Source organism: Colossoma macropomum, unplaced genomic scaffold, assembly GCF_904425465.1.
Source record: "Colossoma macropomum unplaced genomic scaffold, Colossoma_macropomum, whole genome shotgun sequence".
Taxonomy (NCBI): Eukaryota; Metazoa; Chordata; class Actinopteri; order Characiformes; family Serrasalmidae; genus Colossoma; species Colossoma macropomum.
The window spans coordinates 35,680,702-35,697,784 of NW_023494801.1; the positions used below are offsets into that span (position 1 = coordinate 35,680,702).

At 43.3% G+C, this 17,083-nt stretch overlaps 1 protein-coding gene across 4 annotated transcripts in view; it reads left to right on the plus strand.

The window, feature by feature from the left end:
• traf7 (TNF receptor-associated factor 7) overlaps nt 1–16,873 on the plus strand; it is a 36,552-nt gene extending 19,679 nt beyond the window's left edge. For all 4 annotated transcript variants that reach the window (XM_036589520.1, XM_036589521.1, XM_036589522.1 and 1 more), the window contains 8 exons: nt 731–813; nt 3,363–3,402; nt 3,500–3,616; nt 7,087–7,209; nt 9,986–10,105; nt 10,363–10,494; nt 12,172–12,291; nt 13,928–16,873. In XM_036589520.1, the coding sequence (XP_036445413.1) occupies nt 731–813; nt 3,363–3,402; nt 3,500–3,616; nt 7,087–7,209; nt 9,986–10,105; nt 10,363–10,494; nt 12,172–12,291; nt 13,928–13,942 (750 nt within the window). In that variant the 3' untranslated portion in view covers nt 13,943–16,873. The remainder of the gene's footprint in view (nt 1–730; nt 814–3,362; nt 3,403–3,499; nt 3,617–7,086; nt 7,210–9,985; nt 10,106–10,362; nt 10,495–12,171; nt 12,292–13,927) is intronic.
• Nucleotides 16,874–17,083: the final 210 nt, after the last annotated feature.

The window sequence follows — 17,083 nt, forward strand, 5'->3', positions numbered from 1 at the left end:
AGCGTGAGCGCCAGTTCAAAAAGATGCGGTGGCGCTGCACACATCTCAGAGGAAGCCAAATCGTGTGATTTGGGGGAGTCCTAACTAGCGGATAGAATTGGAGACGACTAAATTGGGGAGAAAATCAGGGAAAAATCCTGATTTACTTATGGGCTGAAATATTGTCTCAGTTGTTGTATTTACTGAGATCGTCTTAAATCAGTTTGAGCTGTTGGCTCTGTTGCATAGTTTGTTTTGACCTCACTCAGTGACGGCTGGTCGTCCCATGAACTACTTCACTTACATTAATACGGGGAGATTCACTCGAAAGAGGCCCCGAATGTTCTGTTGTAGCTCCTGTTAGGATGAAGCAATCTGAACCAAAAAAATACACTACATACCTTGACGTATGTGTAATCGATTGCAGTTCATGCGATGCTGGAAGTGATCTCCGTTTTCTGCCAGACACATGAAGGGGTACGGAGTCCGACGCAGGGGCATCCCGGCTTGTTCGAAGCTCCATATACTGAGGAGCTCATTGCACATTGTTTCGTTCAGATTGATTCGTCCAAGAGAGAGTTATTACAGAATATTCGGGGCCTCTTTCAGCTGAATCTCCCTGTATATTTACAAATTACCAGTGTATTTACATTGACGTATGTGCACATCAGCGTTAACTCGTTTTAACGTATTACATATGCGTTTACATGTATGTGATCCTGTTGTCTCTTTTTTTCCTCTGTGCTTTTAGGTTTGGGACACTTGCACTACGTATAAGTGCCAGAAGACCCTGGAGGGGCATGATGGGATTGTGCTGGCGTTGTGTATTCAGGGGTAAGTGTTTGGAGGTGCAGACGAGGAGAGTGACTCCGTCTGAGCAGAGACTAGGGGTTATACGGACTGAGTAAGAAAGGGTCGGATCCTCCGGATGTTGTACAGCAGAAACCTGCATGACCGAGTCAGGTTCGCAGTCGCAAAGTTCTCGACTGAGAGGGTGAGGTCATGATGAGGACCTGCAGCTACAGGGATGAACAGCAGCTCAGTCTTGCTGGGATTGAAAGTTGGATTTTTGAAGTTGCTTGTTGCAGAGCTGCCCCTTTTCCTCTGGTACTCATGACGTCATCAGCGTTTAGTCCACGTCGACTTGATTTTCGTCACATAACTGTCGACGTTCAGCAGAAATCTTCATGTATATAGCTGTAAGGAAGCACGCTGTCCAGGGAAGCAGCTGTCGAGAAGGTTGCTGTAAATAGGAACGGTCGAGAAGGTTAACGTCCAGAGACACAAACGTAAAGAAGCTTGGCGTCCATTAGGGGTGCAACGATTATTCGACTTTGTCGACTAAAATCGACGACCAAATTAGTTGGCAGCTAATTTAGTAGTTTCTTAGTTGATGACGTCATTACACGTATTTCTTGCGCTCACTAGAAATGTTTCATTACTGCTTACTGGAGAGTTTATAACAGCGCGATGGCAGCCTCAGGAACAAAATCCTCCGAAGTGTGGAAGCTAAACTCAGAAAAAACGTTGTCAGTTGTGCTATTTGTAAAGCTGACCTTAGCTGGCCCAGGAGCACGTCCTCCATGAAGGAGCATCTGAGGATTAAACTTGTCGGCTCACTGGATGAAGAAGATTCATCTCGGTAAGATACGCCGCGTCCCAAACCGCATACTAGCTCACTAAATAGTGCATATACCATTAGAAGTGCACTCATTAGTGTAGTGTGTGACGTACAGAAGTGTGTGGTTTGGGACGCGGCGATAGCTGCGCTAGTGAGCTAATGGTAGTGTTAAATTCCGTCTAACTGTATGTTCTGAGCTGAGCTGGAACGTTTGAGTTCTGAAATGCTGCTCTCTGGAATCGTTAATGGAGTTTGAACAGAGGAGCAAGTAACTATTATTCACAGCGACTCTGTTCACTTCCAGATAACGTTTACACTTTTAAACACTGCATCGTCGTCTTAGCGTCTAATTCGGCGAACACAGGAGAGCCTTTTCAAACAGGTCTCTGTTCTCCGCGAACGTTTAGCTCCTCTCTCTAACAGTTTCAGGACGTAGTTCTCTGTGAACACGCAGGAGAACAAGTTTGCAAACGTCCGCCACTTTCTACTCCGCTCCATCAGAGCGCGTCTCCTCTGCAGCTCTCAGACGAGAGCGAGACTCTCACAGGAGCACAGAGAGATACTGACTTTCCTCCGTTTCAGTAAAGACCTGTGACTGCAAACATTTAGTTGCAGCAGAGTTTAGACAGACAGCAGAGCACAGATCACAGACTGCACTGTTTAAATGTAACATTGAGATTTAGATTGATTTTTTTATTTACTTGATTAAAGAAAAACTGATTTCATTTTGTTATATTTTATTACTGCTACTTTACACATCCTTGGTTCTAGGGTTAGGCTTAGGGTTTTTATCTTTTGTATTAGCAGTAAAGTTCACTAAAACGGTGATTTTTTTTAAAGGTATTCATCTTTTATTGTCTTCTTCCTGTCCTCAAGCTAAATTTCTTCTGTCCTCAAGCTAAATTTAAAAACTAACAGCTACATAAAAGTTATTTGGTAATGTAGTGAGTCATAATCCGAATAATCGATTATTCGTTTCAGTAATCGATAGACTATTCGACTATCAAATTAGCCGTTTGTTGCAGCCCTGGTGTCCATAGAAACGGTTGTAAAGAAGATCAGCGTCTAGAGAAATAGCCGTAACGAAGGCCGATGCTGGAACAACCTGAAACCTGAACTTGGAGCCAAGAAACCCCAAACATTATTGATTTTTTTTATTATAAATTATCAGTGATTAAATATTTTAGTTTGTTAGTTTGGCTCAGTTTCGGGTTTACAGGTTTCTGCCTGTTCAGGTAAAGGAGTCTTTTTGATGTCCAATGAGTGGACAGAATCCCTTATAATGGTTATTCTACTCTCTCTCTCTCTCTCTCTCCCTCTGTCTCACTACTGTCTCTCTCTCTCTCTCTCTCTGTCTCACTTACTGTCTCTCTCTCTCTCTCTCTCTCTCTCTTTCCCTCTGTCTCACTTACTGTCTCTCTCTCTCTCTCTCGCTGTCTTACCCACTGTCTCTCTGTCTCACTCACTGTCTCTCTCTCGCTGTCTCACTCACTGTCTCTCTGTCTCTCTCTGTCTCACTCACTGTCTCTCTGACTCACTGTCTCTCTCTCTCTCTCACTTACTGTCTCTCTCTCTCTCTCTCTCTCTCTCCCTCTCTCTCTCTCTCTCTCCCTCTCTGTCTCACTCACTGTCTCTCTGACTCACTCTCTTTCTCTCTCTCTCTCTCTCTCTCTCTCTCTCTCTCCATCTCACTCACTGTCTCTTTGTCTCTCTCACTCTCTCTGTCTCTCTCTCTGTCTGTCTGTCTCTCTCTCTCCTGCAGGAATAAGCTGTACAGTGGTTCTGCTGACTGCACCATCATTGTGAGTGAGACTCCTTAAATTACTACCAGCAGCAGGTCTGAGTGTTCGAGACCGTCTCCTGTTCAACTGTCTGATGTGTGTCTGCGTCTGTTCTCAGGTTTGGGACATTCAGACTCTGCAGAAAGTGAACACGATCCGTGCGCATGATAACCCCGTGTGCACACTCGTCTCCTCCCACAACATGCTCTTCAGCGGCTCCCTCAAAGCCATTAAGGTCAGTTTCCCCCAGCAGCGTCTTCCTGCAGAGGACCTTGTGGTCAGTGGCGTAAATCATCCTAAGTAAATTTTGACCTTAAGTTTCCTCTTTACTTTAACCCTCTGGGATCTGAGGTTATTCTCTGGATTTGTTCATCTCTTCTTAAACTCTCCTTTAAAGGCTCTTCATATAACATGATCCTCATATGTTTCATATCTAAATGCTCCGTTATCTTCATCACTACTTTCCAAAACCGCTGCAGCAGCTTCAGCAGCTGTAAACTTTCTGCACACCATTTCTCACGAGTCTCCGATGTGGACTGAATGAAGAATGAAGGGTTTCCGGCGTGATGGTCAGTGCTTAGTGACTTCCTGAGTTGATTTTGGGAAATGTTAAGTGGAAAGAGACCATTATTGTAAATTGAATTATAGACCTGAAGTCTAAATTTCAGCACTTGCGTGTTTGACAGTTGTGAAGGGTGAATGTAAATTTAAATTGTTTCATTCTACTCAAGATACTTTATGGAAGTAGCCGCTGGACTTAATCCGGCTCTTAAAGCGACACTTCAGTGAAAAATCCAGTTCCCTCAGTTTCCCCCTTTACTTCAAATGTAGACCAGCCCAGATGTGTTTGGTGTCTGAAGGTATTTCTTTAGTTGGAGCTAAGAACGTTGTGCTATCTGCACACCTCAGTCATCACACATTCACTTCAGATCATTGTAAGATGTCAGGTAATGGTCAAAGTCCAGAGTGAAGAGATGTAACTTCAGCTCAGTGTGAAGAAAACGGGTTGAGCTAACTTTACCACTGATGGTGAAGAAATAGTAGACTTTTGGATCATTTGACCCTTTTCACAGAAGACAGACGTGCATAAACACCAGCTAAAACAATTTGACATCGTCTGTCTACGATCTTGCGAAGTTTAGTGGTTCTGCAGGTAAACTGCGACCTGGAAAACGGTACAAAGTTTAGAATAATAAAACAGAGTCGTGAGTTGGCTTTGTCAGGCTTACTTAAATATGTGTTTTCTGACTCTGTATGTTTATTAACATGGACTAAGAGGTCTTTAATTAAAATTCAGTAAGGTCCAGTCAAAGAAAGTTTCCTCAAGCGAAGGTCCGGAATCATAATGTCTAACTTACATCATGATTCAGTGCCATATACTGTTTACTGAAGTAGCCTAGTAGGTATATCAGCATCTTATACAGTCAACAACTGAATATCAAATCAAATAAAGTCCAATTCAGTCAAATTTCAACAATATTTATTGTCAGTTTTCTCTTTTTAGATCACGTCATGTGAAATAACTTCCCTCTGACTCACTTTCTTCTCTGACTGCTGTGTCTCGCCTCGTCCCTCCCCTGTTTGTGCGTCACTCACTCGAGTCTCAGTGCTCATCGTAATGTACAGATCTGATTGGCTGAGTAGCGTCACGTGTGATATTTACAAGGCATGCGATTGGTCTGTGAGTCTCCCGGGCCGCTAAAGCTACCGTAAAGGCTAGAAACGATGCGCCGATTAAAATAGGACCACCCCATCAAAATTAAATAATTCTCCATAGTTTATCGGTTATAGGTCCAGGTCCGCACAGGACAGCGTCTGGGTCTGGACTCGGACCGCGGTCCGCCTGTTAGTGACCTCTGGAATAAAGTGTGTCACAAAGCTAAACACAGTAGCATTCAACTAGAAGCTTGAATTTAGAGACGAGTCTGACTGCAGAGCCGCAGATTTACACACGCAGTTTCACTCCAGAGGTTTCAGCTCAGGCGGGTGGAGCTCATGTGCAGCAGGACAGCACGACTGCGCCATGTAAACAAAGTCCTTATAGGAAAGTTGAGGGTTATGGGGCCGGACTCCTCATTTATAACGTCTCTGATGTAAACAGTGACTGTTTGTGCCGGTTGTGTGTCTCCATGGATATTACCATTCAGGAAGGGAGACCGCTGACAATATTCGAATCAGCCACTGGTAACCAGTTAAACCATAAACCAAAACACATTACAGAACCACCAGAAAAAGAAAAAGAAACACTTAATGGTTTCTGTGGGTTTTTTCAGCAGGGATACGTTCAAAAACTAGATTGTTTTGGTCTAAAGCTTAATATTATGCTCAGTTTAAACCTGCTTAAAAGTTTTAATAGGTAGATTCAACTTTGTACAAGGCAACGAAATGCAGTTACCAGTTGTGCAAATAGTAGCAATAGTGCAAAATGGACTGTGCAAATGTGCAATAACAGGCATAAATATGACATATCTATGAAATATATAACTGCACCGGTCAGGCATCACATTCTGACCACCTCCTTGTTTCTGCGCTCATTGTCCATTTTATCAGCTCCACTTACTATATAGGTGCACTTTGTAGTTCTACAGTTACAGACTGTAGTCCATCTGTTTCTCTGATACTTTGTTAGCCCCCTTTTACTCTGTTCTTCAGAGGTCAGGACCCCCATGGACCCTCACAGAGCGGGTACTGTTTGGGTGGTGGGTCATTCTCAGCACTGCAGTAACACTGATGTGGTGGTGGTGTGTTAGTGTGTGTTGCGCTGGTACGAGTGGATCAGACAGAGCAGTGCTGCTGGAGTTTTTAAACACTGTGTCCACTCACTGTCCACTCTATTAGACACTCCTACCTTGTCAGTCCACCTTGTAGATGTAAAGTCAGAGACGATAGCTCATCTGCTGCTGCACAGTTTGTGTTGGTCATCCTCTAGTCCTTCATCAGTGGTCACTGGACGCTGCCCACAGGACACTGTTGGCTGGATATTTTTGGTTGGTGGACTATTCTCAGTCCAGCAGCGACACTGAGGTGTTTAAAAACTCCAGCAGCACTGCTGTGTCTGATCCACTCAGACCAGCACAAAACAGATGGACTACAGTCTGTAACTGTAGAACTACAAAGTGCACCTATACAGTAAGTGGAGCTGATAAAATGGACAATGAGTGTAGAAACATGCAGTTAGCACCATGCTAATTGGTGGGTATAAGCTTCCATTACTTGTTAGCTACATAAATCTCGTAGCTCCGGTGTTGAAATTAGAGGCAAACTTCAGACACCAAACGTGTCTCGGCTGATTGGCTACTTTGAAGTAGTTGGTGGGAAACTGGAGGCATTTAAGTTTTCAACAAACTTTCGCTTTAACACAGCCAGGCATTGAGCCCGATTAGCTGTGCAGACTGGCCACAGAGCCCAGGGGATTGTGGGATGGAATGGGATTTACTCAGAACTCTGACTCCTGATCCTGAGAGTACACAGTGTGCTCTTGTCTCCATGGCGATGGTGGTCAGGGTGGGTTACTAAATAAAAACAGCGAGTGATCTCATCACTGTGGGACTTTCCCAGATGTTCTCTCCAAATACGGCGTCTCCATGACTTGATGGAACGTTTCTGTTTGTGTGTGTGTGTGTGTGTGTGTGTGTGTGTGTGTGTGTGTGTGTGTGTGTGTGTGTGTGTGTGTGTCTGTGTGTGTGTGTGTGTGTGTGTATCTAGGTGTGGGACATTGTTGGAACAGAGCTAAAGCTGAAGAAAGAGCTGACTGGTTTGAATCACTGGGTTCGAGCTCTGGTTGCGTCTCAGAACCATCTGTACAGCGGATCCTACCAGACCATCAAGGTTAGAACACTCACATCCTTCCAATCATCAGCTACTCTGAATGAATGAGGAGTCAGGGGTTCACATCTCTGACCTCAGTGATTCACTTGAATCATTTAAAGATTCACAGATGAATCAAATCATGAAATCTCAAATGACACCACCATTTGATTAGATTATTATTAGGGGTGTAACGATTCTGAAACCAAGACTGAAATCGTAATATAAACGTCCGTGGCCTTGTGGCGCCCCCTGCGCCTCAGACTCACTTCTGGTGCAGCCTGTTGAGCTGTCATTACATTATTAATACAGCAAAACTCATTTTTAATTTCACTGTTAACACTGTAACACGTAAATCACGAAATTTTTTGAAATATTTTATTCAAAGCTAAGGCAAACTGTACACCATGTTCTTTAGCGTTCTCTTTAGTGTTCCAAATTTGTTGGTGATTTAATAAAATCCAGATTTTTTTTTCCCCTGATTTTTCTTGTTTACCCCCCATAAAAGCGAGGTATGAACCAAATCGTGGCTCAAAAGTTGAGGTCTAAACAGAACCATGGATTTGGAGAACCGTACACCCCTAAAATTTTTAAATGCTTTGAATATACAAACGTGACCCGAATAGGGAAAGTAGCCATGTCTTACATTTTTTCTGTTTTTGTCCCTTCGCAATGATTTCATTTGATTCAGATTCTTTAGGAGATGATTCAGTGCATCATGATTTGGTTCTTGATTCTTTTAATGTGATTCAGATTATTTTTTTTAAATCACTGAATACACAGATGTAAGGAACTGTTCACACAGTGGTGAAACATAATAATACACTGTTAGTTTGGGATTTTTACATTTGAAAATAGCAGGAGAGTTTAGTTTTATCCCAAAAATGAGTGCATATTCACTTATTATAACTGATTATAATTGATTCTTTCATTCTAAAACTGGTGCAGTTGAATCAGCACCTCCAGCATTGTTCATATTGTTCATACTTTTAAACCTGTACAGTGAATAGTCTCTGTTAAATAAACAGAGCTGCAGTGAGTAGAGGAAATAATAAAGTATTGGACTGTTCTCTGAGAGTCCTGAGCTCACAGTTATAAAACGTTCTGGACTGCGAACAGTGAGGACACAGCAGTGAGAGACGTTCTGTAGGAGCTCATAAAGCAGATAGAGCTGAACTGCAGGTCTAATTAAAGCTCCAGAGAGGAAAGAGACTCAGCACTGAACTCACTACTGCTTCCATTTACAGCCCAGAGAGAGAGACAGAGAGAAGTGAGGGAATACAGAGAGACAGCAAGATGAAGAATAGAGGGATCGAAAGAGAGAGAGAGAGAGGAGAAGAAACAAGATAAAAGGAGAGAAAAAAGGAGATGGAGGACAGCGGGACTTCAAATGAGTGAGAGAGGTGGGATAGGAGAGGAAGAGAGAGGGAAGGGAAAGGAGATAAAGAAGGGAATGGAGAACAGATGAGTGAGAGGAAAAGAAAAGAGGGAAGGAAGGAGTAAGAGTGACGTGGTAGAGGAGAGAGAGCGAGATAAGTAGGAAAGGAAAGAGGGGATGGGAAAAAGAGAAGAGAAAGTAAAGGAGAGAGCGAGAGAGAGGAAAGGTGAGGAAAGTGAGGAAAAGGGTAGAAGGATAGAGGTGGGAGTGGAAGGGAAAAGAGAAGGAAAGAAGATGGAAGGGGATGGTGACCAGATAAGTGAGAGAGAAAAAGAAAGAGAGGTGGGAAAGGGGTGAGAGAGGAAAGGTAAGAGAGTAAGTGAGAGAAGTGGGAAAGGAAAGAAGAGGGAGAAAATAAAGAATAGGGAGAGGGAGAGAGGAAAGAAGAGAAGATAAAGGAGATGGAAAATAGATGAGTCAGACCAAGAAGATAGAAGGAAGGGAATGGAGAGAAAAGGGAAGGGAGTGAGTGAGAGAAGTTGGAAAGAAAAGAAGAGGGAGAGAGGAAAATAAAGATGAGAGAGAGAGGAAACGTGTGAGAGAGAAAGGAATGGTGTGTGAGAGAGAGAGAGGAAAGGAGAGAGGGAGGAAAGGTGTGTGAGAGAGAGAGAGAGGAAAGGAGAGAGGGAGGAAAGGTGTGGTGAGAGAGAGAGGAAAGGTGAGAGAGAGAGAGGAAAGGTGAGAGAGAGAGGAAAGGTGAGAGAGAGAGGAAAGGTGAGAGAGAGAGAGAGAGAGAGGAAAGGTGAGAGAGAGAGGAAAGGTGAGAGAGAGAGGAAAGGTGAGAGAGAGAGAGAGAGAGGAAAGGTGAGGGGGAGTCAGTCAATTAGTACGGCTGTTCTTCTCTGAGGAGTTCTCTCTGACTTCCTGTGTGGGAGGGATTTAAATTGAGGACTCTGATAGGTCCAGCCTGATAACATGTCATGGTTACCATAGTAACGGCTGGACTTAGCGCTGCGGATGTGTTCAGTTTTTCCGCAGCTGATAAGGGCAGCCGGCTCTGTTGGAGCAGCGCTGATGTTCTACCTGCTGGAACAATAACGTGATTTATAACAGACACTGCACATCAGAAGTTTAGGGACACCTGAACTATTCAGATTTGACCATTTTTCTTAGTAAAAACTGCAGAACTGAAGGAGCTGCTAAAAGCCCTGCTTTAGGAATGAGCCCAGAGGACACAGACAGTCAGTAAAGCACAACCTGAAACTACTGGAGGATAAAATGAAAATAAAAATGTAACATTACATCAGCTAATATTACCGCTTATCAGAATTGTTATCCCTTAAAATCAGTGTTGGTCACAATTTTTATGTCAATATATTTTTATATTTCTGTTCTCTCTTTTTTCACTGAACCTCTCAGATCTGGGACATCCGCTCTCTGGAGTGCGTCCACGTCCTCCAGACCTCCGGGGGCAGCGTGTACTCCATCGCCGTCACCAACCACCACATAGTGTGCGGCACCTACGAGAACCTCATCCATGTGAGAATTCTTTATAAGAAAACTGCTCTGATTTTCCTCACAGTTACAGCTGTTCAGAGTTTATATATACAGCTGTTCATCTACAGACACTCCTATCACTGTTCAGACAGTGGGCGGAGCCAAGCTGATACAAAGTAGCCAGAGGAGCGTGACACAAAAGACAGAGAGCTCCATCATCGCTTGATCTGCATACATAAATACAGGTGTAGCGCTCGAGTTCCCATAAGTCTGCTGTTTGATGTGTTCCTCCTCTGCAGGTGTGGGATATAGAGTCTAAAGAGCAGGTGCGGACGCTGACGGGTCATGTTGGCACGGTCTACGCCCTGGCGGTCATCTCCACTCCAGACCAGACCAAAGTGTTCAGTGCCTCCTACGACCGCTCGCTCAGGGTGAGGTGATCTTTAGCTGCTCAGAACAGTCATGAAAGTCTGAAGAAGCTACAAGTAAATTTGGATATTAAATAATCAGTTTAGCTTCTTTAATATACATTGTCTTATTGAAGAACCATGAGCTGTCTGTATGTCCTCCACCAGAGGGCAGCGTAGAGCTGCATCTCACATTTTGTTCAAAGGTCCAAATAATGTTTAGTCCAGTGAAGAAATCAGAAAGACCACTGCAGCTGTCTAAAGGCTACCACACACAGTCTAAAGACTACTGCAGCCGTCTAAAGGCTACCGCACAGTCTAAAGACTACTGCAGCCGTCTAAAGGCTACCGCACAGTCTAAAGACTACTGTAGACGTCTAAAACCTACTGCACAGTCTAAAGACTACTGTAGACGTCTAAAGCCTACCACACACAGTCTAAAGACTACTGTAGACGTCTAAAACCTACTGCACAGTCTAAAGACTACTGTAGACGTCTAAAGCCTACCACACACAGTCTAAAGACTACTGCAGCCGTCTAAAGGCTACCGCACACTGTCTAAAGACTACTGCAGCCATCTAAAGCCTACCACACACAGTCTAAAGACTACTGCAGCCGTCTAAAACCTACTGCACAGTCTAAAGACTACTGTAGACGTCTAAATCCTACCACACACAGTCTAAAGACTACTGCAGCCGTCTAAAGGCTACCGCACACCGTCTAAAGGCTACCGCACACCGTCTAAAGACTACTGCAGCCATCTAAAGCCTACCACACACAGTCTAAAGACTACTGCAGCCGTCTAAAGGCTACCGCACACCGTCTAAAGACTACTGCAGCCGTCTAAAGCCTACCACACACCAGCTAAAGACTACTGCAGCCGTCAAAAGACTACCGCGCACTGTCTGAAATTACTGCAGCCGTCTAAAAACTACCACACCGTCTAAAATTTCTGCAGCCATCTAAAGGCTACCACACACTGTCTAAAGTTACTGCCACCGTCTAAAGGCTACCGCTCATGGAATAAAAGCTACTGCAGCTATATAAAGATTACTGCACATCATCAATTACTGCAGCCATCTGAATGCTACCACACACCGTCTAAAGACTACTACAGTCGTCTAAAAGCTACCACACGCAGTCTTAAATTACTGTAGCCATCTAAAGGCTACTGCACACAGTTTAAAGTCTACTGCAGCCATGTAAAGATTACTGCACATCGTCTAAAATTACTGCAGCCGTCTAAAAGCTACCGCACACCATCTGAAGACTACTGCAGCTGTCTGAAGCGTTAGCATTTGTCTGTTTATCTTAAAGCCCTTAGACGGATCTTTCTCTTTGTAAATGGTTTACCTTAAACGTCTTACTTTCTCACCTGCTACTGGTTGAGTTTATTACAGTGCAGTAGTTGATGGAGGTGCTTTTTTTGGACAGACAAATTCGAATATCAAATTTGAATGAAGTTCCCTGAGCTGGCATACACAGACACTGCTGTCAGTTTGAGTTACTTTGAGGAGCGTTTTTTTATATCTTTATATCTGAGTTTAGCTCCAGCCTAATCTGTCACACCTGATCCAGGTAATGAAGGCCTTCAGGGGCCTCTGAACATCAGAGCCAGGTGTGGATCAGTGGTTTAGTGTTGCTGCCTCTGTGCTGTCGTGGTTGGTTGTGTCTGGCTGATTGTTTGATCTACCTGTGCAGGTGTGGAGTATGGACAACATGATCTGCACCCAGACTCTGCTGAGGCACCAGGGCAGTGTAACGGCGCTGGCCGTCTCCAGGGGGCGCCTCTTCTCTGGAGCTGTGGACAGTACAGTGAAGGTCAGAGACTCGTCTGAAGTTCTTTCTCTCATTCTGCTCTTAACACAGTACTGGTTGGACGGGTTGAGGTCGGTAACCAGGCTGGTGCAGAACCGCTGACCCTTCACTGAGAGAACACAGTACCGTTCTAGAGATCAGAATCCGTGTTTTTATGATTATAAAACTACATTAAACACATTTCTGACTTCTAACTGACTTGGAACTTAAGACAAAATTTTTTTTTGTTTAATATTACTACCAATAAAATAAACCTACAATTGATGATTTTGAGTGTATTTAGCTTGTTACTGTCTCCAGTAATGTCTTGGATTTAAATAGATCATAACATAATCTTTGTAAATATCTAAGGTCTGAATTTTTAAATATACGTACAATTTAATGAAGCTTCTCTCTAGACATATGTATGTATGATACATACACACATGTGTATGCATAGGTATGTATGCATGTATCTGTGTGTATATATATATATATATATATATATATATATATATATATATATATATATATATATGTGTATATGTATGTGTGTGTGTGTGTGTGTGTGTATCATATACATACATATGTCTGCAAAGAAGTTTGTATTGTATGCCTTTATGTAAATGTTAATGTCTTGAATGAAGTTATAATAAAGTTAATTTCCAGACTCCATATATTTCAAAAGTGATCTCAATAGAGGTGACAGTATATTATTTATTACTAAATAAACTTGTTGTTCCCTAATATGTAAAATATTGAATAAAACTTCTATATACTTCTATATTACTATTACACTGTATAAGTTATTAATGTATAGAAAATCACAAGTGATTTCATACTTTTGAACAGACATACATTACACAGTAGTAGATGTACAGCAGTAAAACGACTCTGTCCTGAACTATTGAACTGTAAAAATACTTTAAACTGATAATTATTCTCAGTCCTGGTGTTGTGTATGTGGAGCCCCGCTGGCGACATCCTGTATAAATGAAAATAACGTGTGGCCACGACTTAGTAAGGCATGGGAACAAGATGATTAAGTCATGGCCATGACTTAGTAAGGGGTGGAAATGAGACCCTACTGCGTGGCCACTACTTAGGAAGGCATGATCTCGTTCCCATACCTTACTATGTGGTGGCCATGCATTAGGATCTGGTTCCCTCACATTAATAAGGCGTGGCCACTCATTATTTTTATTTTTATGGGATGTCACCAGCAGGGCTCCGTATGTGTATAAAATGTCTGAAGCAGTAATGGCTACTGTCACAACAAACCTGCATCACCATCAGGAGCTTCATAAGGAATTAAATATGTGTTTTACTGTTTTTGTGTTTGCCTGTAAAAAGGCTGTTTGGGGAATGTTTTATCTTCTTACAGTGCAGTTGTGATGTTAGCTATTCATTTTATTTGTATTTTACACTTTGCACTATATTGAATTCTGCTTTTATGATTGTAGATTATTAGATTCGTTAGATTTCTGTTTAATTACACAGTGAAAAAGTCAGGGTCTGCACTTCCTGCACACCGAACACCACCTTTTATGTCCACATCGCGCAGCTTTAGAACATCAGTTGGGTTAAACTCAGAGATGATAAAGCTGGTTTTGGAGACTGTCCTCTGTCTGACCGCTCTGTTCTCTCTTCACTGCCTCAGGTGTGGACGTGCTAAAGGAGCCGCCGTGCCAGACAGCGATGACCACACTACAGCTCTCCCTCACTTCCGACACCACACAGATCTCCGATTAACTCAGTCTGAGCTCTACGTATCATACGGTTACATTCAGATCTCATCGCTTTCAGAGGACGCAGAGCCGCCAGGACCAGGAACGTGTTTGTTTTTCTGTTTGTTATTTTTGTTTTTGTGACGTGGACACAAACTCTGGGCCGAAGAACTGGGATCACAGCTGAAGAGGCCGCTTGCCTTACGCCAAACGGTTTTTGGCCACGAACAGCTTTACAGTGGCCACCGTAACCATGACGATACTGAAACTCTGTTTTGTAAATAGACCGCCTGTTCTGATCTGTTTGAGCTCCGAGTCATGATGCTGCAGGCTCCGTTCTCCGGACAGTGACCCTCTCAGCTTGGAGCCTGGCGTCGACTGGCTACATAGGTCAAGAAACTTTGAGTTAATTCAGGAGTCGTATTACAGAAACTTCATAACCCTTAGATCTGATCTGTTCAGTCTCCATGACGACTTCAGTGCGTTAGCGCGCTCGGCTAAAGCGTTTGGGAAATGGAGACTGAAACTTGGGAGCGGCGACGCTCTGATAAACAGCAGGAGGCGCTCTCACAGTATTCACAACTTACGGTTTATCACACTTTAGTTCTGTTTGACCTTTTTTACATCAGTAACTTCAGATGCCTGGATAACTAACTTAATTATTTTGATAACGCATTTGTATTTAGCTGTGTGCAGATCGTCGGTTGCTAGGCAACAGACATGACAGTTGCTTGTCATCTTCAGTTGAGTAGTTTAAGGTTTCCTATCTGGAGATAAGATGCTGTAAAATAAGATTCCTAAATTAAGATCAAATCTGTAATACAAATTTGTGAAAATCATATCTTGAGCTAAAAGATCTTAACTTAAAACAAAAGAGAGGAAGTTTCTGTAATACGGCCCCAGGTCCAAAAAGTGAAAATCCACCCCAGGATTTTGTTCCAGCTGCCTACACACTTCTGCTGACCAGAGAAGCCAGGTGGTTGGTACAAAATCCTGGGGAGGACTTTTGCTTACCAGGTTTACAATTGAAGTAACGCCAACCGTAAAGCCTGTATGATCTCACATTCGCCGTCTGCATCAAGGTCAGAGGAAGTTCTCTCTGCTGCGCCTCATGTTTCTTGTCCTCTTTGGGCCAGATGAGCTCTGCTTCGAGGGGAGGCTGAACTGCAGTGTTTTGGAACATCAGCGTGAAGCGAGACGTCAGAAACAGAAACTGCATCTTCACAGCTGGTGATGACGGCTGGTGATGACGGCTGGTGATGACGGCTGGTGACGGCGGCTTTGCTGATTATAAGGGGATCGGTTTTTGACGTTGACGCTCTCGCTGCGCCGACTGTCGTACAGGGTTAATGTGCTGTCAGCGCGTGTAGAGCAGGACGGGCGACGGCTGAGGGCGTTGATAACGAGAGCCGCTCCTCTCTCAGCGCTGGACTGCTCCACTCCTGCTAACGTACTCTGATGCTAACTGAGCGGATGCTAATGGGCGAATGCTAATTGAGCGAATGCTAACTGAGCGAATGCTAATAAGGTGAATGCTAATGAGTGAATGCTACTGAGCGAATGCTAACTGAACGAATGCTAACTGAGCGAATGCTAATGAGCGAATGCTAATAGGGCAAATGCTACTGAGCGAATGCTAACTGAGGGAATGCTACTGAGCGAATACTACTGAGCGAATGCTAACTGAGCGTATGCTAACTGAGCGAATGGTAATAGGGCTAATCCTAATGAGCGAATGCCACTAGAGTGAATGCCACTGAGTGAATGCTACTGAGCGAATGCTACTGAGCAAATGCTAATAGGGCTAATCCTAATGAGTGAATGATAAGTGAATGCTAACTGAGTGAATGCTAATAGGGTGAATGCTAACTGAGTGAATGCTAATAGGGTGAATGCTAACTGAGCGAATGCTAATAGGGTGAATGCTGAGTGAATGCTAACTGAGTGAATGCTAACTGAGTGAATGCTAATGAGGGAATGCTAATAGGGCGAATGCTAATGAGCGAATGCTAACTGAGTGAATGCTAATGAGCGAATGCTAATAGGGTGAATGCTAACTGAGTGAATGCTAATGAGCGAATGCTAATAGGGCGAATGCTAATGAGCGAATGCTAACAGCCGCTGTGCTGTTCAGCCCTGCAGCTCCGTTCAGAGGATTTACAGTGTTCAGTTAAGTTTCGGCTCCTTCATCATGTTTGTGTGTCAGTGTTGAAAGTTTGGGGACACTTTACAGCCTATTTTACTCCAGATGCTCATGTTTTCTTTGTTGTTTACCACATTAAAGCCTAATCAGGTTTACTTAGAGAAAAACAATGTTACCCGTGTAAATATTCGCTCCAGTGAGTGACGGTGTTCGGTCTGATGAGCGTGAAGCTGAATACACAGAACATTCACAGAGCTGTTCACCATGAACTAAACCTGCACAGTGGAAATGAAGAGGTGTCCCTAAACTTTTGATTTCAGCACATCTGTCACTGGTTATTCTGCTTCACGCACTCGTTCACGACGGTCACGGAGGACAGACCTCGCCGAGTCACTCTGCGGTTCTCTGCTCTACGGCTAACATGCTAATAGATCAGTTGGAATAATTGAATACTGTAATCAGTGTGTAGTAATATAGATTCATTCAAAGCACTTATGAAGAAACAGTGGACTGAATTCACAGAAGGGAAGAGAAAAGGTCTGAAGTTTCTCTTCCAGCTCAGAGAGAAGGAAATAATTAACGGGTGCCAATGCTTAAAGGAGAATTCCACCAATTTTTCTGAATTCCTGCATAATTCAGTGTGTGGGATGTAAACAGAGAGATTCAGAGAGGTTTGGTTTGAAACGGTTCAGATGTCTTTACAGTGGTGGTGATAGGAACCAGGGGTCGCCATGACTACAACACACATATAGACATTTTATTTACTATCCAGAATCACCAGTGAACCTACACGAGTCTTCTGAGTTTATATGGAATGCTGATGATGGAAAATAGTGGGAAATCTGAAATAATAAGTTTTCTTTGAGGACTATTTTGCCTCACAGCGCCCTGCATGTATCCCTCCACCATGAATGGAGTTCTGGACGTCTGGTTCCTATCACCACCA